This window comes from Suncus etruscus, chromosome 1, assembly GCF_024139225.1.
Source record: "Suncus etruscus isolate mSunEtr1 chromosome 1, mSunEtr1.pri.cur, whole genome shotgun sequence".
Classification (NCBI taxonomy): domain Eukaryota; kingdom Metazoa; phylum Chordata; class Mammalia; order Eulipotyphla; family Soricidae; genus Suncus; species Suncus etruscus.
The window spans coordinates 81,609,104-81,633,306 of NC_064848.1; the positions used below are offsets into that span (position 1 = coordinate 81,609,104).

General features: G+C 44.4%; 1 protein-coding gene across 4 annotated transcripts in view; it reads right to left on the reverse strand.

Annotated features, from left to right (window-relative positions):
- The window catches only part of EPB41L4B (erythrocyte membrane protein band 4.1 like 4B), a 170,332-nt gene that overhangs the window by 97,934 nt on the left and 48,195 nt on the right, over positions 1–24,203 (reverse strand). For all 4 annotated transcript variants that reach the window (XM_049784518.1, XM_049784525.1, XM_049784508.1 and 1 more), the window contains exons 3-6: positions 8,856–8,898; positions 7,335–7,413; positions 5,020–5,064; positions 3,141–3,193 (exon numbers count right to left, since the gene is read on the reverse strand). In XM_049784518.1, coding sequence (XP_049640475.1) covers positions 3,141–3,193; positions 5,020–5,064; positions 7,335–7,413; positions 8,856–8,898 — 220 coding nt within the window. The remainder of the gene's footprint in view (positions 1–3,140; positions 3,194–5,019; positions 5,065–7,334; positions 7,414–8,855; positions 8,899–24,203) is intronic.

Genomic DNA, 24,203 nt, shown 5'->3' on the forward strand with positions numbered 1-24,203 from the left:
AGTCATGTAGACAGACTCTGCTCAGGAAATGAAAGTAAAGGGTGGGCTCCAAGAAGGAAGGTCAGGAGTTGAGGGAGAGGAACTCCTCGCCTCTGATTAAAAGGTCACCAGAAAACCCCAAGGCCTAGCCAGTTCTGAATATAAACTGCTCTCTTAATGTGTCTGCTCAGGCCATAGACTATATCAGGCATGGCAACTCTCCTCACTAGACCAGAGTCCATTCAACTGGGCCCCTGTAGGCTTGGCCCACATCCCACCTGCTTTCAAACACTGCTAGGCCAATCTTTATGCGTTCTGCCAACTCCATAGCCAGGTGGAGAAAGTGCCCAAACATGAGAGTGGGGGATAAAACTGCCTACGATCATCTATTGCCCTGTAGCCTGGAGCTGGTCATACTGCAATGCCTGATCCATAACATCCTTGCTGGAAGCAAGGATCAGATCAGATAAAGGCCTCTTTTCTCCTTCCCCCCATTCTTTTCTTCTTGCCTAAATGAAGTCTCCAAAGGACCACAAACTGAGTCACCTAGAGCACAGACTCTACTTGAGACCACTGCATCTTAATTCTAGAGGCACCCTGAATTCCAGAACCAACCCAGCAAAACTCATCTTCTAAGCTCAGAGATGGCCAGAAACACAGGGTGGGGCCTGGGGAACAATGGGGACAAGGCACAGAGGGTCAATGTGCCCAGTACTTCCCCCTTTATGGATTTGAGTTTTCAATCTTTCATTTGTACTGGATCCAATGATTGCACCTTGAATTACATTCAAGTGGTTCCAATTGAATGCGTCAACTCTTCATGAAAGACTTATAAGAGAGCTGGTGTTCTGCTCTGTCTAAGCTCAGGACAAGGCCACCTAGAGGTTAGACTTTGTGATTATCATCTTCTAGGGGGTGTGAGAATGACATGTGCACCTTGGGTACTAGTGACTCAGAACAATGTGTGATCTGGCCTACCATACCCAGGCCTGAGAGTAGAACCCTCTGCTTGAGCTGGTCTCCAGGCTGACGAAGAATTTTGTCCTTTCATTATATCCTACCTTCTGCTTCTGGACCTTCAACCCAGATGACTCAGGAAGTCTAGTTTGGCTGTTATGTGACCAGTGGGTGAGAAGGATAGTCAGTTTCCCTGTTTCATGAGCATTACATGCTATGGTTCTGCATATACAGACATGGAATCCATGAAAGATGGGTGGGTATGAGCACAGAGTACTGCTCTCAGCATGATGACCCCATCCCTTTTCCCACTTCCCCTAAAGTTTTTGTGGGTCTCTTCAAATTTGTACAGTTCATTCAGTATGTACAGTGCACTACTTGCCAACCCTCCATTAGAGAATAGGAATTATAGAAGTTATGGGAATATACTGCAGCAGTAGGAATTGTCTGTATGACAAAGTACATATATTAAAAACACCAAGAGGAAATCACACATTGAAATACCACATTGAAAATCGCATATGGGGCTGGAGTGATAGCACAGCAGTAGGGCATTTGCCTTGCATGCAGCTGACCCAGAACAGATGCATGTTTGATCCTCGGCATCGAATATGGTCCCCTGAGCCAGGAGTAACCCTTGTGTGTAGCTGGCTGTGGCCCCCACCAAAATATGAAAAGAAAAGAAAATCGTATATGTGGGCTGGAGAGACAGCACAAAGATTAAGGTGTTTGCCTTACATGCTAAGGAAACCCAATTCAATCCCTGGCACCAAACATGATCCTTTGAGCACAGGCAGAATTGACTTCTGAGGACAGTACCAAGAGTAAGCCCTCAGCACTGCAGAGTGTGGTCCCAAAATAAAACAAAAACAGCTACCTCAGAAAATTATATAAAAATTAATGAAAATGCCATTTGAAAAACTCTACTCAAAGTGCCCAGGCTCTCTGGTCATCTGTGACTATTTAGAAAGTGATTGTAACTAGTTTTGTATTCTATTAGTGAGGAATGATTTCATACTCTGAAGTGACTTAGATTGGATTTTAATACAAAACTGTGAGGCCAAATCTTTGGACTCTGTGTGAGTGTGTAGGAGAGATAAAACAGTAGAAAGGGCGCCTTGCCTTGCATTCAGTAAACCTGGACACATTAGTGCCCAAAGCACTTCCAGAAATGTTCCCTAGCCTAAGCAGAGAACCAGGAGTAAACCCTGAGAGTCACCAGGCATGGCCAAAAACAAAAAACATAAACTAAATAACAAATGGTTGTAAAGGACTAGATCCTAATTCCTTGCTCTATGAAGCTGACGAAGGAACAAGGGGAGAAGGAGCCTCTAGTGGTCACGCTCCCAATGAGCCAATGACTTTCACGGTGCTAACCTTCCCATCAGCACCTCTTAAGTGCTGGAGACTTCAATATGTGTCTCCTGTGAGCCTGCTTTATTTTCTTTTTGTCATTTGTGGAGGCAGGGGTATGATTGGGAGGATGACAGGAAATCAAGCCCTCCCAGCCCTCTTGTGTATGTGACACTCAAATCTATGGGTGCATCATGAGGAACAATCAGCATTGAGCAACTTGCAGGCAAACCCCCTCTGTTCCATTCCCACTCACTTCCTGATGACACCATCCAAACCCAATTCCTCTAACCATTCTCCCACGCAGCACCCAAACTCAACAGCAGACAGAGTCCTCTCTCATCCCCTCATCTTCCGTTTACCTCCATTACAGCAATGCTTTGTTACTACATCCCCAGACCTGGTCCTGGTCATCTTCCAGTCCCTTCTTCACAGCTAAAGTGAGTTTTCTCAAGAGCATAGGTGCCAGGCCCACCTACCTCTTAGACATTTCCCAAACTATCTCATCCATTAGCATGGAATTGATACCTCTTAAACAGAGTCTAAAATGAACTCTGACTCCTTGAAGCTCACCCTCTGGCATCATTCTGTAGATGGGAGTCCTCCATGCTTTTCTACTCAATGCCCCATCCCTTGTTCATCTTCATCTACTCATTCCCCTAAAGGACTCCCTCTGGTCTTTCTACCAGAAGGAGAGAACACTGTTCTGATAGAAAGAGACCTGAGGACTGGGCCATAGGTATATAGGCACATCCCCAGAGTAGGACACCATTCCTGGTACACAACTGACACCATTGGTTGAGATGAAAGCAGTACATTAAAACACTAAAGACCGTGAAAGAATAATATACCTTGTAGACAGAGAGCAGCCAATTCCACAGCTGTTTCATACGGGCATTTTAATCTTAAAAGAGAAGAAAAGACATTATTTCTCAACATGTAACTCAAAATTACTACTAACCATATAAAATGTCACTAATATCATTTTTCCAAAGGTGGTGATACTGAGGTCATGATTTTTGTGGTGGTTTCTAATTCTGCTGTCCACATTAAAAAATGCAAACAAGCAGACTTACGCAAGCTTCCAATGTCAGTTCTCGTAATATATTAAAATAACTTCATCTAAGTATAGTTTTATCAACCTTATGGATAACTTTACAGAATTTGGCAAGAATGGGGAAGTTTGGGAAATAGAACAAAGTCTTCCCTTTGCCTTATTATTTTTAGACTTATTTTATCTTGATATAGTATGTGCATCTTTTCAAGCTGCCATAAATCTTCCTTGAAATGAGGTCATAGTGTTAAAAATACAGACACAATAGCTAGCATTGCCAGGCCGGCTGGATACACTCAAGCATTCTAATAAGTATAACCGAGATACGGGCATAAGGATGTGTTGCTACAGGAATAGTGATATTATTCATACTTAATATTATAAACTTAGAAAAATAATAATGGTACACACTGGTACAGTACTTCAGAGTTTGCAAAGCTTTCTGTAAAAAGGATCCAACTGGAGCAATGCATTTAGTATATATACTCCTCTGTGGGTGCGCAATGCTCTCCCATTCCCCACTTTGCTTCCAAGATGAGGAATGCAGTCCAGATGAGAAATGTCTTGCCCAGATCACCTGGCTGTGAGGAGGCAATGCTGAGGCAAAAAATCCATTTTGTTCAGAAGGGTATAAATCAGCCTTGAGTACAAGGTAACTATAAAGTATCAAACAAACTCAGGGTGTTGCCATTATTATCTTTATAACCTAAAGACAGAGTTAAGAGGCCTTTATAATGAGGAACGTAGGGGAGAAGACAGAGAGAGAGAGAGAGAGATAGAGAAGAAAGAAATACACACACACACACACATTCATAAAACACAAGCCAAAGACCTGTAGTACAGGGCTGAATACAACAAATGTATACACTGTACAATCTCCCTGTTGTTATATGGCAAACATCCCGCTAAGATTTTTTTTATAGTATCAGTTTGCAAATTCAGAAATCACATTTCAAATTCCCTTCAGTTTATATTCAAAATCAAAATGCAGTCTCGACAATACCAGGTATCGAGGTATTGCTTTAGCAATTTTTTTTTTTTGTTAAAGCTCAGTAGAGTCACTTTTCATGTAATAGAAAAGAGTTGGTAAGATAAATGACACAACTACAAAAGCTGTGACTGCTGAAGTCTCTTGTCTTTAGAATAAATGAATGATATACACAAAACCAGTCGCTTTGGTGCCTGTGTGGAATCAGAGGCCGAGTACTGAAAAAACATTTTTTTAAGAGAGGGAAAGGAAATGAGATGAGATGTCTAAATCTCTTCCTATGAGAATCCAAACAGAATCTCTTTACATCACTTAAATGCAGATGGCAATGAATGAGGCTTTTTGACTCTGCAAATACACTTGTAAGTGTATACATACTAATAAGGTATCTTGCTTGCAAACACGACAAAAGCCATTATGAATGGGGCTGTGATGTGATCAGAGAGTGAATCGTTCCCAAATACACATCACTTAAGATATTAAATGCTCTTGGAAATGCTTCAAGCTGTATAGTAATCATTTAAAATAAGATGATGATGACAGTGATACAAGTATTAGACTCACTTTACAATGCCTGAACTTTTTTTTTTTGAAAAGGGAACAAGGGTAAAAATCGATCCGAGTAAAATTATTTAAAAGTATGTTATGATCTATCCTGGGTTAAGAGTCAAAGTAAAAACATACTTACTTTCCTGAAAGAATGTCATGCCTGAGTTGTAAAACAAACAGGTACCTACCAAACATACATAAAAGTCAACAGAAGGTAAACCTTTCCCAGCCACAACCAATCCCAGCTTCCCTCCGCCAGCCCTCTTTGCTACCCAGCCCAGCCTCCATTGCTGCATTGTAAAAAGGGAATCCAAACCAAATGACATTTTGGTGGACAGCACCCCCTCACCTGGCTCAGAAGGTGAGTACAGGTGGGAAATTTGCAAGATACTTGGAGGATGAGACATGGAACACGGCTTGGGCCAGCAGCAACTCTGCCGCCCCCTTAGTGAGTGTTAGTCCAGCACGGCACACAGAGCTCAGCTCATGGGCATGCAACCTGTCAGATCCAGCCAGCTGGCTCAGCCTTAGCTAGCCCCACCAGCAAATTCCAGAAAAGTTACAACAGCTGATTGTATCAGAAAGAGGATAGCTGATGGGAGCTAGCAACTGCTGGAGGCTTTTTCTCTGATACAGTTCAACTGTAGAGACACACATACCACCACAGAATCCCTCTTCCTTCACCACACATATGGACCCTTACCATACACACTAGTACACACCCTCTCCGGCACGTGTGCGCGCACACACACACACACACACACACACACACACACACTATAGCATACCCCCCAACCCAGCCTCATAATCTTGGAATTAAATTATACCTGGTTTTAGAAGTGACAAAAGTGGGGATGACGGTATCTAATTATAGAAGTAGGGTTCATTTAAGTAAAGCTAAAATCTGGACTGGATGTTTTTACTTTGATTTGGCTGGTTTGGGGGTCACACCAATTTCAATACTATAGGGCTTGGATATTCGAATATATGCCAGAGATAGAACCAGGGTGAGCCATGAATAAAGGCAACTGCCCTACCCACTAAGTTCTCTCTCCAGCCCTGGGCTTTGAATGTCTGACATAAGGATGTGGAGCACCAAAAACCCTTAGATGCTTGTGGAAGTCACAGCTGTCCACTCTCCTCTGCAGGCACAAAATCAGAATTTTACATGTGAAAGGGATTCCCAGGAATCACTGATGCAGGAGACCGCTCACGGCAGCAGGTTTCATAGAGCATGCCCAAGGGGGAATCCTAGGTTCACTTTTTGAACCTTGAAAGCAAGACAGCTTCTGTATGTGGCACAGATATGAGAATAAGGATGCCCAAGAAACAAAGGAAGTGAGGGTGGCAAGGGCCTTATTACCAGAGTCCAGATCCAAAACATTGTTGCTTCCTGGCAGGTGCCTCCCCACCATGAAACTGTCTTCTGAAATTCAGGATAGCGTATTGGGGCTGTTGTCCAAGTTACAAAGACTTTTGGGGCCCAAACTTCCAGATCCTATAGAAAAATCCCAGGAGGTCTTCCCAGCATGGGGGATGGGGGAAGGGATAACAGAAGGGTCCTTTCTGAGTTAGCCTACACACAGACACACATAGCTTCACTACTGTCCTGCATAGACAATCTCTCTCTCTCTCTCTCTCTCTCTCTCTCTCTCTCTCTCTCTCTCTCTCTCTCTCTGTCCTGCATATAGACATCTCTCTCTCTGTCCTGCATATAGACATCTCTCTCTCTCTCTCTCTCTCTCTCTCTCTCTCTCTCTCTCTCTCTCTCTCTCTCTCTCTCTCTCTCTCACACACACACACACACACACACACACACACACACACGCACAACTTCACTACTGTTCTGGATATATAGACAATGACAAAGATGCTCTATGAACATCCAACATAACTCAGAATCTGGCAGAGAATGTGACAAAGAATCTGATGGACAGACACCTTAGACCAGGAAACTCCACACTAATATATTTTACTTCTATGCAATTTATGTTGGAGATGAAGACAAGCCAGTGGACCATAAAAAAAAATCAGAGGGGCTAAAAAAAAAAAGCATGAGAGACTTTAACAACTTTGAAAATGTAATAATCAAGGAAATATTTCACAGTCCTAAAGTAATAATTAAAAATATCAACTCTGGACTGAGAAACGTTCATTTTATACTTGTTCCTTCACCTTTTTATTTAGGTAGCTGAGACAAAAACAAAGTTGCCAGAGAATAATTAACCAAAACAGCCAAGGATGGAACAAACAGAAAATGTAATGAGAAAATAAACAAGTTAGTTTCTAGTTACTAAGGAAAAAGTCAATTTCAGCCAAGTGGGAATTTTCAACAGACCACAGTGATAAGCACCAGCAAAGTATGAATAAGATTCATAGCAGACAGAGTGGGAGGACCATCCCAATATGGAAGCCAAGGGTTACTGGGGGATCCTATTCTGTATTTGGTCCTACCTTGTAAACTCTTCATGAAGATTGTTCGGTTCTGAAGAATAATATTTAACTCGAAAATGCAAAGCATAAGCAGGTCCAACTTAATCATTTGGAGAGGGAAGGTGGAAGATTACAGAAGGGACAAAAAAGAAAAACATGTTAAATCCAGGAACACAGGTACCAAGGCACTGACAGGAAATAAAGGGCTGATCCATTCTTTTCAATCCTAGTTTGGGACTTAGCTAGTAAACATCCAGGGGGAGAAGTAAACAAAACATTTATTCAGATCAATTACTAGAAACTGACATTTTACTTTCCATGGATTGCCAAGATACTTCAAATTGATAACTTTAAAAAAAAAATCTAAATCTAAATCTAAATGGACCAAAGCAGGGTAATTTAGCTGTTGGTCATAGACCAGTGCCAGCCTGCAGGTGTAGAAAGGTTAACTGGCCAACCACCTTGGTGAGAACTACCAGTCTCTGGACTGGTATGTGTGACAGTGGCAGGTCTGCAGGTATAAAAAGGCTAAAAATCACTGAGCTAAAGGAAAGAAACAGATAAGCAGTATTCTTTTATCTAAGAGAGGTCTTTATTTTTTGTAAATTCATTAAGAGGTACACAACAAAATAAAAAGCATAACTATAAACAAAAAAATAAAAAAGAACATAAAACTAAAAAATGATCCATGCCCAAGCTAGACCAAGCTGTCAAGGATATCTCTGAGACCACCACTCATAAGAAAATGATGGCTAAGGGCCAGAGAGGTAGCATGGAGGTAAAGCATTTGACTTGTATGCAGAAGGTCGGTGGTTTGAATCCCGGCATCCCATATAGTCCCCTGAGCCTGCCAGGAGCAATTTCTGAGCATAGAGCCAGGAGCCCTGAGCACTGCCGGGTATAACCCAAAAACAAACAAACAAAAAATGATGGCTAAAGTGTGGAACCTTGACTCTGAGGAGAAGGTTCATCAGTTTTCAGTAACAGGGGTTTCTTGGCTGAGAGTTGAGTTGCTGAAGAGTTGTTTTGAGTTTCTAGATTTTTAAATTGTTTTGATTCCCCCCCCCCCAATTTTTATTGAGGTACTGTGAAAATATACTGGTGATACTTGTATGCAAAAATCATCTCAACACCATCCTGGTTTGTTTGCTTATTTAAATAACTAAGGAAAACAAACAAAACCTCTATTTAAACTTTAAACCTAAACAACAAGGCTAGCCAATGTCAAATGATAAAAACATCCATTTGAAATTAAATCTATTTAAATGTTCCTAAATTGTTTTGTTGTGATTTGGTTTTGGGGGTCACACTTGGCAATGCTCAGGGGTTATTTTCAGCTCTGCACTCAGGAATTACCCCTGGCTGGCTCAGGGGATGATATAGGGTACCAGGATTGAATCTAATGGCCATGTGTAAGGCAAACACACTACCTGCTGTTTTATTGCACCAGCCCTACATGCTCCTGGGTTATACTAAAAATCTAACCCCTCAAAAGTAGCAAAAGAGTTGATTCTCTGATAAAAGAATGAAGTGCTTGCTTACTTTTCATCTGCTTCTTGATGGGTTTGGAATGATCCAGCCAATGCTGAAAAAAAGAAAGAAAATGTTTCTTTAAGAAAGCATTCGTCTCCATGATTATATGTTCTACATAGTCACCCTTCTTGCCACACTACAGTAATGCCTCCATGAAAGACAGGGATTATGGAGAGGATGATGATGTTTGAAGGTAGAGAACCTACTTGCTAGGGTATCTGGAAATTCTTGTGAATTGTGAGAAACAGGCAATTTCCTTCTGGAGAAGAGGTTTCACAGCTTTCCAAACAGGTGTGTGTCTTCTAGGCAACAGAGCCACCAACTGTCTTTTCCTTAGTTCCTCAAGTTACAGTTCACCATACCCCATAATTCCAAGTCCCCATTAGTGTAGTAGCAACAACAAGAACCAAGTCACTGTGAGGGCTGGAGCAGATGCCCAGCATATGAGTTCCTCCTCAGCATAGCTAGGTGTAGCTCCCAGCATGCCTGGGCCAGAGCCCGAGACCCTTATAACCCACAGCCTGAACACTACTTAGGAAACTTAAAATTAAAAGCAAAGACCAAACTGCTGAGAATTTCTCATTATTCTTCAGTCGAGTAGTTCTATCTCCAGCCTAACCTCTAAAAATCACTAAATAATAGGGGTTGGAGCTGAGAGATGGTTTGTATTGAACATGGCCAACCCAGATTTGATCCCCAGTATCATACATGGTTCCTTGAGTAGTGCCAGAAGTGATCCCTAAACACAGAGGAGTAAGTCCTCAGCACTGGTGGGTGTAGCCCCTCCCACCCTACCCCCAAATATATATAACCCCTCTAAGCCACCTTAGTAATCTGAAGGAATGGGTGTTGGCACCCTATGACTGAAACTCAATGATCAACAACGTTTTTAACTCTATCTCACAGTGATTTAAATAAAAAGGAAAAAAAAAATCTCCAGCATTGTAGATAAAAAGATTTTTAAACCAAAATTCCTAATCCCTGAAGGGTTATCTTTCATCTTTGCCTCAGAAATGCTGGCTTTGATCAACATTTCAACACTTACTAGTTTTCATGGGAAGAACCACTTCATCTAAGGCAAGTACAGAAACATTTTATGCATATGAAAGCTTCTCAGAGTTTTCTATTAAGGTTGTTGCTAGCACAGTCCTCTGAGAGATTGAAAAACTCCGTCAGTGTTGGAGACCAAGGAAGTTAAATTCGCTTTGCTTCCCAGGTGGAGCAAAGAGTGTACTCATCTGCCCTTATTAAATTCCAGAGATATAAATAAGTGTCAGGTATTGTTCTATCTTTAAGAGGAGGTAAACAGGGACCTTTCCCATCATTTTATTTATCTGGTTCTAGGCTCAGGAATCACTTCTGGTGCAGCTTGGGGTACCAGAGGTGGTGCTGGAGATCAAACCAGGGTCAGCTATATGTGAAACAAATTCCCTATCCACTGTCTTTCTGACCCCCTCCCATCAGTTTATGCCAATGTGGCCCCCACTGAACTGTGCTGAGACTTTGGAACAATACACAATTAGGAGCATCCTGCTAGTTGTGCAGAATCAGGGGTCATTCTGCTGACTTGTCCACAGGCGCCCCAAAGCAATTGAGACACTCACTGCCCACTCGGATGATGAGAAAGGGCGGGGACTACATCAGTACCACAACCATTACACCTCACCCAAGAGCCTGGCTGTGTGGGAGGGAGAGAATAAGGAAACACAAAAGCAAGTACGAGTTGAATTAGAATACAATAAGCTCTTAGCTGTGCAAGGGGAGAATGTGGGCCTTTGTCATATCCACTCTGGGCTGAGCCATGTAGTAATAAAAGCAGCGGATCCCAGTCGCAGCAGGAGGCGTCGCTTAGGCTGCTTTATTGCACCGTGAGTAAAGCTCTGAATCGGAAACAACCTAAATAAATGTCCATCAACAAAGACAGAGGAAGGAGAAAATTGTACAATGAAATACAATTCCACCTTCAGAACTGAGCAAGGCCTCTCAGATTTGATGTGGCAAAAGGATCCACAGCAGCATGACAGAAGAGGTATGGTGGGGGCCCGGAGAGATAGCACAGCGGTGTTTGCCTTGCAAGTAGCAGATCTAGGACCTAAGGTGGTTGGTTCGAATCCCGGAATCCCATATGGTCCCCCGTGCCTGCCAGGAGCTATTTCTGAGCAGACAGCTAGGAGTAACCCCTGAGCACTGACGGGTGTGGCCCAAAAACAAAAACAAAAAAAAAAAAGAAGAAGAGGTATGGTGGGATGAACCAAAACAAAAACTCGGGCAGGATCTAACATAAAGTTATTACTTTCAGGGGCTGGAGAGATAAATAAGTAGCAGGTAAAGCAATTGCCTTGTATGTGACTGACCCGGGTTGATCACCTACAACCCCCCCCAACTAAGCCCCCAACCCCCTGGCATCCCATATGGTCATAAAGACCCTTGAGCCTTGCCAGCGTTAGTTCCTGAGTGCAGAACCAGGAGTAACAGTGACCCCTGAGCATTGCTCAGCCTGTATGACCAAAAACATGAAGAAAAAAAAAGTGGGTCCAGAAGAATTTAAAGGCCTAGGTCATTTGGGGTGGGTAGGTTTGTGAAAGCTTTTTATTTTGTACTATTCTTTTCTAGCTTTATTGTTGGAGCTGGCAGAGTGCTAGTTGTCACTTAGTGCTAGTATTCATCACTGTTTGTTTTTAATGATGAGTGATCATTAGAATTAGAGTGAACTCCTATAACCATGTTGAACTCTCACATGTATCTTGGTCCCCGGAAAAAGAGGATAGATGTAGATAAATTTATAGCACATATTTTCCTTGAGGTTAAATGTAATGCTAGTAGCTACTAAACCTTCAATCACTTTGAAATGAACTAACATTACCAGGCAGAGAAAGTTCTCCCTACAACCAGCCTTCTAATCCTATTAGCCTCAGAGCTTAATAGGAGCGTGTCTATTTCTCTCCTTTCTCCAGTTTCCCTCTATCTCTAATAGAGCAGCTTTCAGTCCACCTTTCCACTGTCACACTCGAATCCTGATCCAAGTACAGCCATCGCTGCTGTTTGGGGTGGGGGGCACACCCAGCAGTGCTCAGCAGTAACTCCTACTGGTGCTTGGAGGACTACGTGCAATACTAGGGATCCTACTTGGGCCAGATGTAACCAAAGCAAGTGCCTTATCCCTATACTGTATCTCCAGACCCCAGAGCTATTTTATTTACTTGCATTTTAGGCACCCTGATTTACAACAAAGTTTCGTGCATGCCATGTTCCAACTACCCAACCCTTAACCAGTGTGCCCATTTCCCTCTACCACTATCCTAGTGACCCCCATCCACCCCTCCTCAAGCCATATCCCCACCACCACCATGGTAAGCTCAGCTCTTTAGTCCAGTACCAAATGCTGCCCCTAGCCATTTGTTACCACCTTAGCCCATTCTTATTTTCATTAGTGTGTTTTTTCAACTCTGGCTGTATGCTACATCACTCTGATGTAGACAGACCTCTCTTCTCCTGACAGAACCCATTACATGGAACCTCATCATGCCTTTTAAAGGCTGTGCCTATTTAATATTTAATGCTCTGGTTTTTCTAGCATCTTCTCCAAGCCAGAAATATAACCCAATGATCTTGAAGCTCTTGAAACATCCATGATGCAGCGTGAAAATTGCTGTTGGAGCTCGATAAAATCTCCAGCAATTTCAGGGTTTACTGGCCAAATGTCTATGGCTGGTGTTAGCTCAGAGACAGATCACGGCGGGCCCACACAGCTGGTCTAACAGACAGCAGACTGCTGTTCCCTCCAGCCAGGCTACTAAAAGAGCTCCCTGTCCACTCGGGCAGGCTCTCCCCCTCTTTTCTGCCCAGCCACAATGCCCAGAAGGCTGTATAGGTCTGGGGCTCTCTGAACTAGCAAAGGGATTAGAAATAGTTCTTGCTAATAGCTCTTGGACCCTCATCTCATGTTCGATGGTTTGCAATAGAGGTGCTTAGAAGCCCAGTTAGAATCCTAGAATGAGAGATGAGAAACCCTATCTTGCATCCGATCCGTTTGAAATGAGCTGACTTGCTTTGTAGCTGCAAGAGTTAACCAGATACTCTCTGATCACCTGGTATTTTATCCCACCAGACCACCTTGTGACTTGAAGATCTCAGCACTAGGGCCCCACGAAGCCTGCAGTAAATAGATATGACTCCCTCTGCTCTGCTGGGAAGCTGGATTCAGCAGCAGCAGCAGCAGGCGCTGTCTGGGATGGTAACCTGCTCCCTGGCTAAATACAACCTCGCTACTGCCTGTTGGCTCCAGGTCTCTCAACAAACCATTAAAACAGTCGCTGGAAACAGACAGGTGCACTTCTGAGTTCAAGGGGCAAGGCTCTGAGCTCAAACACTCTAATGGGTGTCAGAGAAGTGGCTTCTGATCTGAATGTTTCATCCAACTCTGGCTGGAAAACCTTTTCCCATAAATCAAGACGAGATGACTTGGCAAAGGCCATCTGCTGTAATAGTACATCAGTTCTGGAACTATGACACAAGAGGTCGGTTGTAGAATTTAATTGTCTAACACTGACACTGAAGCACTTGAACCACAATGCCTAAGAGAAGCTCAGAGAGAAGAAACACTAAAATCTCTACCCTGGGACACCATCGCAGGGTTTTCACCATTAGGTGAATGGAAGGATCTGGAATTCCATTCCTTGCCTTGAAAGCTGAAAGGAAATAATAAGGATACTAATATCTAAAGGGCAAGAAAAGGAGGAAGGGAATACATAAGCACTTCTGGAGTTTACTGTGGGATGCTGTGATTTACATAGAGTAACAAATTCTTATTTGATCCTTGTTGCTCATAGCTCCTAAAACCCATAGACTAACCTAAGACATGAGAGTAATACAATAACTAGATATTAATAAAAAAAAAAAAAAACTATTCGAGAATACCTGAGCTTTGGGGCCAGAGCTATATAGCACAGCAAGGTAGGGCATTTGTCTTGCATGTAGCTGACCAGGGTTTCATCCCCAGCATTCCATATGGTCCTGCAAGCCTGCCAAGAGTAATTCCTGAGCACAGAGCTAGTAGTCCTGAGTGCCACCAGGTATAGTCCCCAAAACAAAAACAAAATCAAAATCAAAATAAATAAGAAATAAGAATTTAGGCTAATAAAGTGACTTTATGTATTATTTATTTATTCTTGGGTTTGGGACCACAGCTGGTGTGCTCATGGTTTACACTTCCTGGTTTTGTACTCACAGGTCACTCTGGTAGGACTCAAGACACATCCTGGGATTTGAGTGAGGGTCAGCTACAAGAAAGATAAGTTCCTTAACCCCTGTACTATCTCCCTGGTCCCAAAGTGGCTTGTTTTTTTGCTCCTCATAAAGGACTCCATAGAAAGGAGTGAAAGGGTTACCTAAATGCATAGTGGCACCAGAGCTTTAGATTTCTTGAAGTAGGAACGGGTAGTGGTAACACCTGGAGATCTTCAGGGACAATTTCCCATTCTGTGCTCAGGAGTCGATCCTGGCAGGGACTGCATTGTTCCAGGGACTAAACATGGCCAACTACATGCAAGGCAAATACCTTGCTTAATCCCTGTTCTTTCTCTCCAGCCCTATAATTTCCTCAGCCGTTATATGTGCTCTTGAGCCAACAATGAAAGGCAGAAGGTCAAGGGTACACATTTTGGACCCATCCACGGAGTTCCAAAGGAGAACACAAAAGTCACATAAATGAGACCTTGGTTTTATTTACTTTCAACATAACACTGTAATTTACCAAATTGTTCATAATACAGTTGTTTCGACATTAAATGTTCCAACACCAACCCCATCATTTGGTGGCCTTCCTTCCACTAATGTCCCCAGTTTCTCACCTACCACCCCAGCCTGCCCCCTTGCAGACACAAATTTACTTCATGTTGTTTGTTATAACACAAAAGCAAATGGAATTAGCTAAATTTAGATCAATAAGAGTCAAATTGTGATCATTGTTATACCTCACAATAGTGTTCCTAAAAGTGCTAGCTACGCCTTCTGTGTTAGTTTAGGTTCATTAAACTTGGTGATCTTCTATGCAACTTTTCCATTAAGATTTGCTGTGTTCCTATTGAGCAAACAGTGGTCCCATGGAATAAGATCTGATTTTTTTTTTTTTTTTTTTTTTTTTTTTGGTTTTTGGGCCACACCCGGCAGTGCTCAGGGGTTACTCCTGGCTGTCTGCTCAGAAATAGCTCCTGCCAGGCACGGGGGACCATATGGGACACCGGGATCCGAACCAACCACCTTTGGTCCTGGATCGGCTGCTTGCAAGGCAAACGCCGCTGTGCTATCTCTCCGGGCCCAAGATCTGATTTTAATTCCTTGTGCATGCGTGTGCACGTGCGAGCACAAGCCATTTAAGAGTGGCCATAAGCAACTCTGCACACTCTAAATTCAAGTAGGGGACCAGCTCATGAGTACCTATGCAACCGAATCCATTAACACAGTTTATAGAACAGACAAAATTGGCAGAAACAGAAATGAACCCCTGAAATGGGAGACAGGCATAGAAAGCTGCTGTGTTTGATTCCTACAAATCCTGTTTGGAGCTAGTAGTCCCTGATTCCCCTTCCAGGTGAGTTTGACAGCGGCAGCCGTGCACACTGTAGCACCTGCCAATGTGGAACATACCACAAGGTTGTCCTGGCAAGCACCAGAATGACACCAAGGGAGCCATGTGGTCCCAACCAAGCCCTGCTCCGTCACCCAAGCTGTGATTTCCCCATGTGTTCACTTTCAAGGCTCTCTCTCTGCTGCCAGGACCAGCCATCTGAAAACATTTCATGCATTTTGAGTTCAAGATCAGACCAGCCTTCTTTGGAATTCTTTTTGTCAAAATGTAGCCCCATAAAACACTAGTGTGTCTCTTATTGAGAGGGCCTTGAGGATGGATGGGTTTTTGAGTGTCACCTCTTCCCCCACCTCCTAAGTGTCCTATCCCTTCCCTAGGCTGGGAGGATGATTCCTCTCTTGGCAAGGGCGATGCTCAGAACCCTCAAATCCCTGCGTCTTCTCTGAGGTCTCCTCTATTTCCATCATTCCCTGCCAACACTCTGTTCATCTTGGGATCTTAGGCACAACCAGCCTCCCCTCAGGCTCATGGTATGGAGGGGTGAAATAGAGTGAGGGCTTCTACCTAGTCTGGTGTCCCCCCACAACAATGTGGCAGGTTGGGACAGTGTCCTACTCACTTCTGTGCTGCAGTGACTGAATGTGTGTGATCTTTGGGGGTGAGGGTGGAAGGGGCCATGGATGTTGGAGGCATGTGTGTGCACAGTGATGGAACACGACAACTGAGTGTAATGGAACTAGTCTAGCCCAGGGGGAAGCGATGGGCTTTGAAAGACCAGGTTCAAAGTACTAACTCTATCTCTGTTTTCTTTTCTTTTTTTTTTTTTTTTTACTGGGCCTCCCAGAGCTCAGAGGACCTGGAACCACTCCTGTGTCAATACTCAGTCTACTGGGCCGAATGATTTCATGCTTGGACCCAGTAATGCTGGGGAGGGGTCATTAAGTCTATACTGAGCAGTGTTCAGGAGGTCCATGTGCCACCAAAGACTGAACTCCTGACCTGGATATAGGAGGCACACACTGCTGACCTCTGAGCTATCTCCCAAGCCCTTTACTTTAACTTGTATAAGCTTCCTCATGTCTCAGAGCCTCAGCTTCATCATCTGTGAAACGGACCTGCTCTAGGGCCTCCGTCAGAACTCAGAGATGGCTGAGAAAGAACTGTTGAGTGTTTGAAGCTGAACTCAGTCAAGAGCCAACCAAGCAGTGAGACAGAGGGGTGTGGGAGTGGTAGGCCAGAGGCTCTGCTCTCAGAAATCAGTACTGGTGGGTAAAAATAGAAGAGCAGCCCCTGCTTTGAGCTGTACAAAAGTGCACTCTGGAGGGAGGCAGACAGGCAGGAATTCCTAGTTGGCCTCCTAGCTTTGATAGGAAAAGAGAAAGAGGAGGCCCAGCCCCAAGTGCTAAAAATAGGGGAGGGCAGCAGACTTTGACCTTGCTGCAGGGCTGGCCTGGGCACTATGGAAACCAGGGAGTTCCTGACAGGGTGGCAGGTGGAAGGGCACAGAAGCTGGGGAGGCTGAGAGCTGTGCCAAGAGGATCATGATTGTCAGACTTTAGATTTCCAAGTCAGGGACAGGCTGGGGAGTAGAGGGGGTCCATTTTTACAAGCACCTCAGTTATGGGCCGATAAGCCTAGCACCAAGCAGACCATTCCATGCTGGGCCCCCATCTACCACCCAGCTTCTTCCAGAAATACATAATTTCCAATTCCCTGCCAGCAACCACGTCTCCCAACCCTTTGAATCATCAGGGACACTCCTGTAGCTGACTCGGTCAACACCAAGGGTTCTCAGCTAAACTGCTGGCTCTCATTCTACAGGCCAGGTGCAGGGGAGGACGCTCCTGCACATTCCCCCACAACCTTCTCAGTTTATCACTGTCCATAGCCTTAAAGGCTGGTCCCCCTGCTTAGCTGACTCATCAGGACAAGGAGAAGAGCACTGCAACAGATTACATACCTTTTCACTCATACCTCATACGTTATGGATCCCTATGAAATGAACTTCCACTCTCTTTTTACCACAAGGAAAAAGGTACTTCACAGGATATATGTGCAAATAGAAGCTTCTACCTGCAACTCTCAAGTGCAGGTCTGGGTGGTGCTGTGCCACCCATTAAGTGAGTAGCCTAGGGCTAAAGGCCTTGGTTGTACCACGTGGAACAGAGGTTCCCAGATTTATTGGGCTGCTGCTCCCTCTTTAGTAATTCCACAGGGCCGGAGACACAGTACAAAGGTGATGGTGCTTGCTGTGCATGTTGTGGCCCAGTTCAATCCTTGGTACCACATATAGTGCCCTGAATAATGCCAGGGGTCACTCCTGAGCTTAGATCCAGAAATAGCCCTAAAGCAGGGGTCTTCAAACTACGGCCCGCAGGCCACATATTGTATTTATTCCCATTTTGTTTCATCACTTCTAAATAAGATATATGCAGTGTGCATAGAAATTTGTTCCTAATTTTTGTTTTTACTATCATCTGGCCCTCCAACAGTCTGAAGGACAGTGAACTGGCCCCCTGTTTAAAAAGTTGAGGACCCCTGCTTTCGAAAAGCATTGCTTGTGTAACCCAGAACACACCTCAAATTATTCGATCTCTGAAAACCTACTGCCTTTAGATGAACAAGCTTTAGTATCCCCCACTTGTACTCAGGGGTCAATGGTCCCCATCATTCCAGCAACCCCAGGAAAGGCAAAACTTGACTTTGAAAAACACCAGAGGCTAAAAAATAGAATAAAGGATATCTAAAGACTAGGCTTCAGGCCGAACCAATCGTGCAGTGGGTAAGGCATTTGCCTTGCAAACAGTCAACCTGGGTTCAAGCCCTGGCATCCCGTTTGATCCCGCCAGGAATGATTCCTAATTGCAGAGCCAGCCAGGAGTAACCCCTGAGCACTGCCAGGTATAGACCTCCCCCAAAAAATAAAAGACTGGAACTAGAGACTAGGTTTAGGGGACCAGGGACATAGCACAAATGGCTGGCACATTTCTCACATGAACATGGGCCAGATTTGGTCCCTGATACCGCATGCCCTCTGCACTGTCTTAATAGCACTACTGTGCCGGATTGTTAAACCAACCCTGTAGCCTGGATGTCCTAGTATTTAGTATTAGTCCTAGGATGCCTGAGCATTGCTTGGGAAGACTCTACCCCTCCCCACAATTTAAGTTTTAAAAAAGACTAGGTTCAAGATTTGTACTATGGCACCATGAATCAGGAAGTCAGGAAGTGGAAGCCATAGGTGTTGGGTATAAAGAGCAAGATCTGTGCAAACAGACACACAATGAACTAGAGGCCAGGGGAGCAAACTCCCACAGCAGATGAACAAGTTCAGAGAATCACAGGAAGGGAAGACAATGATAGAAAAGAGAAGCTCTGAAGTACACATAACTCATACAGCTGAAGAGGCCACTCATCCCATCCAGAAGGCCTAGAGGGATACTGATGTGGAGGTGGAACCGGAACTAGAACTGGGCTGGCACAGAGGAATGCCACAGCAGGCCAGCGCAGACTTGAGCATGCCCTGCCCTGGAAGGAGTCCAGCTTAGTGAGGGGGCACAAAGAGGAATAAAGAGGCCTCTTGGTTTGCCCAAGAGAAACCCCAGCCCTGCTTCCACAGAAAAGCAAAGCAACCCAGGTTCCCAGAACCAGAAGCCAGTTAGTCTGCACACATGCACGAGTCTGCCTAGGAAGGAAATTGGATCCTATTGCCTGTAGGTAGGGCCTGAGGGCAGCAAAGCTGGCAGCCACTGGGCCAAGGTACCCAGCCAAGTCACGCACTAGATCCCCTCTTGGGCATGCTGGGAATTCAAGAGGTAGATAGGGGTCCCACAGGGATGAAGAAGAGGGTGGCCATCGGGCAGCTCCGTGGGCAGAAAGCCATCTTGTGTCCACCTTCTAACCAGAGAAGCACCATGGAGAGGCAGAAGTGCCCTTCTACTTCCAAACTCTGAGTCCCTGCACACCTGAGAACAGAAAGTGTTCTGGGAGGCCACTGAGGCCATCATGGAAGTGCCTGAGGGACAAACTGTGACTTTGTAGGAGGACTAGGAACAAGGTGCCTCCTATCAAACCAAGAAGAGACTGACCCAGTCATGAAGAAGAGCAGAGCCAGGAAGGGTTTTATTTTATTTATTTATTTATTAACCCTCTTTACCCTCAGTCTTTTTTTTAAAATATATTTAAGCACCATGATTACAAACATGTTTGTAGCTGGGTTTTAGTTACTAAAAAGAATACTTCCCTTTAGGAATAAGAAGGGATGATGTGTGTCAGGAGTGGGAGACCAAGAGAGGCCTCCACGATCACACTCAGCTATAGGACATGAAGGGAGAAGCCAAGCAGAAACACAGGTGTCCTTCCAGGAGACAAACATGGAGGGTTGAGGAGACAGACTCTGGGGGAGAGGAAAGGGAATGGGAGGCTTTGCCCAGTGGCCTGTGTCTCCCAAGGAAGGCCGAGGCTAACTGAGACGTTCTCTGGAGTAGGGGCCACAAAGCAGTGTCAGTACCCCGGGGAGAGCAGGAGGGTTCACAGAGGGGCTGAGCGGGCTCATAGGTTGGAAGAGCCATGCAGAGGCTGAGTTGAGCCGGGTTCTGTTCTAGTGCCAACAGGCGCAGCGCGACTCTCCAGCAAAGCTTGGCAGCCCTGGAGAAGCAGCTGAGAAAACAGATGGGTCTGTGTGCCGAGAGGACAGTCACAGGGGCAGAGATGTAAAGGATACGTGAGGACACAGGTGAGAGAGCAAGCGAGCAATCGAGCAGATCTTGACTCTTCTAGGGACGGATAAAAGGGATGAGGAAGATGGTCGAAGGAGAGTAAAATAGGAGGGAACTGCAGGGGATGTATGTGAAGGGATATAAAGGCAAAAAGAAGGGACGCTGTGGCAAAGTGGGGATTGCATAATGCTGGGCCTTGGGACAATTGTGTGATGGGGCCGGACCCAAAGGGAAGGCTCAAATGAAGTGCTGAGGAGAGCATTCGGGTGCCGTACATATAGAAGGAGCACCCTCTAGAACTCTTAAGGCTGCAAGGGAGAGAACAAGGGAGATACTAGAGGCCTCGTGGGATGGGAATGCCAGTGTGAGGTCAGAGGTCAGAGTGCTAGGCCAGCAATTAAGTCAGAGGTCAGGGAGCTGAATGTCCCAAACTCAATGGAAATAGAGACAAGAAGATAGAATAAGAGCAGACACTAGCACAGTGGGTAGGGTGCTTGTCTTGCACATGGCTGACCCCAGTTCAATCCCAGGCATTCCATATAGTCCCTTGAGCCTTCCAGAGATAATTCCTGAGTACAGAGCCAGGCGTAACCCTGAGCACTGCCAGGTGTGGCCCCAAAATAAAAAACAACAACAAGGGGGGGGGAGTAAAAAAAAAAAAAAAGGCAGAAGATAGAAGAAAAGTCTCTTTCCAGAGCCCAAGGGGTTCAATGGAAAAGGAGAAAGAACCAAAAAATTAACAGGAGGCAGCCAGAGGTTCATGGATAAGCAACAGTGGGTTGTCTCTTCATAGAAGCCCAAAAGGAGCAGAAGGGGCATCTTCCCAGGAGGCACAGAATGTACATACAACAGTTTCATCTGCCTGCAGACTCCTGTTTCCCTAACTTTCTGAGACATGTTCTGTTCCCAGGCACCAACTTCTTGCAATGGTCACAAGGAGCCTTGGGAAATAGGTACCTAAAAAGTATCTTTGAGGTAAAAAAAAAAAAACCTTCACTTTATATAAGAGGCTCCAGATCTCCAGAGGATCATTTGGTGCAGTCCTTAGATTCTCTAGTTCCTCACTTTACTTTATATTCCCCTAACATTTATTTCCATCTATTCACATTTTTCATGTGCAAAAGTGCATAAGGAGAATGAGTCTTGAAATACACATCTTCAGATTATTGAGTAAATTATCTTGTTGTTGTTGTTGTTTTGTTTTACTGAAAGAATTATGATCTACAGAGTTCTTCATAGTCGAATTTCAAATATACAATGAGTCAGGATCCTTCCCACCACCAGCGTCAACCTCCCTCCAACAATAGACCCAGAGCGCATCCAATACCACCACCCTTTGCCCCCTGGCCTGCCAGTATAACAGGCACCTTTTAGTTTAGAGTGAGTTATCTTTAAAATCCAAAATAAGGTTTTGTTGGGAGTCTCTGAACTCATTCCAGCTTAAAAATAAATGGTTATGGGAAGCCCTGGCAGCTGAAACCATATCCATAAACGCAATGGCCATGTCTTCATCAGGCCAGTTCCATTGACTCACTGTTCTCAAAAGAGATGTATACCAAGCCGTGAAAATTCCTGGGTACACCAGCCACATGGCTAAATGCTGGCAATCTCACAAGGAGAGGGCAGGCCAAGTCCCCAACCTACTAAAGCCACATCACTGCTCCCACCACCCACAACTGCCACTTGGCCAATGGCCCAGCTTTACCGCTCAATAATGGTTCTCTGTAGTGTAGAGACACCAAACTGACCAAAACTCCAGGTATTCCGGTCTTTGGACTGACATCATCAGGACTTTTTTGGAGTGCATGCAGGCACCCTCCCCCTGACTCCTCATGCTTCCGGAAATCCTAGGAGCCAAAAACAAGCCTCCACAAAAGCCGCACTATCAGCAATAGTGCTAGGAATTTCTGAACTGCAAGGTCACATTTGCAATCACATGACAACTCCATATTTTGGAGGGAGGGGCCACACCTAGCTCAAGGGTTACTCCTGGATCTGCACTTAGAAATCGCTCCTGGCTCAGGGGACCATAAAAGATGCCAAGATCGGGGGCCGGGCGGTGGCACTAGAGGTAAGGTGCCTGCCTTGCCTGCATTAGCCTTGGATGGACCTCGGTTCGATCCCCTGGTGTCCCATATGGTCCCCCAAGCCAGGAGCAACTTCTGAGCGCATAGCCAGGAGTAACTCTTGAGCGTTACCAGGTGTGGCCAAAAAAACAAACAAAAACAAAAAACAAAAAAAAAAGATGCCAAGATCAAAACTGCATCCGTCCTGGGTGTAAGGCAAATGCCCTACCACTGTGCTACCATTCTGCTCCAACTCCAGTTTTTTTAAACTGCTGTTATGCCTGTAGAAACACACCAATTTAGATGCTAATTTATATCTGAAGTTACCTAATGTTCTGTTGTTATACCTTATTTTACCTAAAAAGATCATCCCTGGTTTCCTTGTATCTGTTTGTTTACAACTTGTTTTCACCCAAAACAAAGATTGTCCTATATGTAAACCAAGGCAGGACAAGCTCAGGATAGCCTGAGCATTTGACCTTACTGTGTCTTTACTGCCCCACTTGGGGTGGTCTCTGTACTCATTGAAAAAAGTTCTGGCAGGCAGCTTGCTGGTGATACGAGGCAGAAGACTGCCAGAGTATATGTATTTCATCCTCAGCCTGGTCTGTATTATATGCGCAACCCTGCTTTAAACTGGTTCACTTGGGGTTGGAGATATGGCGCATGGAGTTATTTTATAATGTTCAGATTAAAAAATTAACAGAATGATCAACTAGCAACAAGAGCTTACTAAACCTTCTGACAATGACTTAATGAATAACATTATTGCAAGATAAATTTTGTTTTTGTTTTGGGGCCACACCCAGAAGCAGTGAGAAGTTACTCCTGACTGCAAATTCAGAATTTACTCTTAATAGACGGGAGAACAAATGGATATTGAGGATCAAACCAGGGTCAGCTGTGTATGAGGCAAACACCATACCTGATGTACTATCATTCCAGCCCCATGAGATAAAGTAATTTTCACAAACTTTTATACTGATGTACTATTTTTCTTTTTCTTTCCTTTCTTTTCTTTTCTTTTCTTTTTATTTTATTTTATTTTTTGTTTTGGGGCCACACCCAGTGACGCTCAGGGGTTGCTCCTGGCTGGCTCTGCGCTCAGAAAATGCTCCTGGCTTGGGGGACCATATGAGATGCTGGGGGATCGAACCAAGATCCATTCTGGGTCAGCTGCATCCAAGTTAAACGCCATACCACTGCACTATCGCTCCAGCTCCTCTTTTCTTTTTAAAGTAATTTTGCTCCCACTTACCAGGAAACAAGTGTATTATGTTAAACTATGTCAATGATGTGATGCATGGTCTTTAAATAAAGCAATTTATATTTTAAAAAATGTTGTGAAATGACACTCAGTACTCAGTGCAGAGGTGTTATGGAAAGAGTTCAGCAAGCCATACCAGGTGCTGGGGACCAAACTCAGAGCCTTACATATAGAAAGAATATATGCATTGCTACTTGAGTCACATCCCCAGATCCCATTACTACACTTCCAGAGAGTGGTTTCAAGGTGTACAAAGTCGTTTTCATACCTGCCCTGTGAACAGTCTCATCTCATTCTACAAAGCCTTTGCTAACTAAGCCCTGTCTTCTGGCATCAGCAAGATGTCTCTTTAGCCATACCAGGACCCCCGCCGCCCATACAATATTCCCCACCTGCTCCTGACAAACGAAGAGTCTGACTGGGATTCAAATGTGTTCATGGTGCGTTTTCTGCACATTATCAAAAAAGGCAGCACCATTAAAATTTCTGTCAGGCAAAAGTGTCAGTAGAGAGTCCTTGCCTTATCCGAAGCCAACCCAGACTTGATCCTTGGCACCCTATATGTTCCTCTGATTCCTGCCAGGTGTGAACCAAGTGTAAAGAAAAAAACCAAATGTGCAATACTGAAGGAATGGGTGTTGAAACATTGCATGACTGAAACTCAATCATTAACCACTTTGTATCTTATCTCATGGTGATTCAATTAAAAAATGATTAATC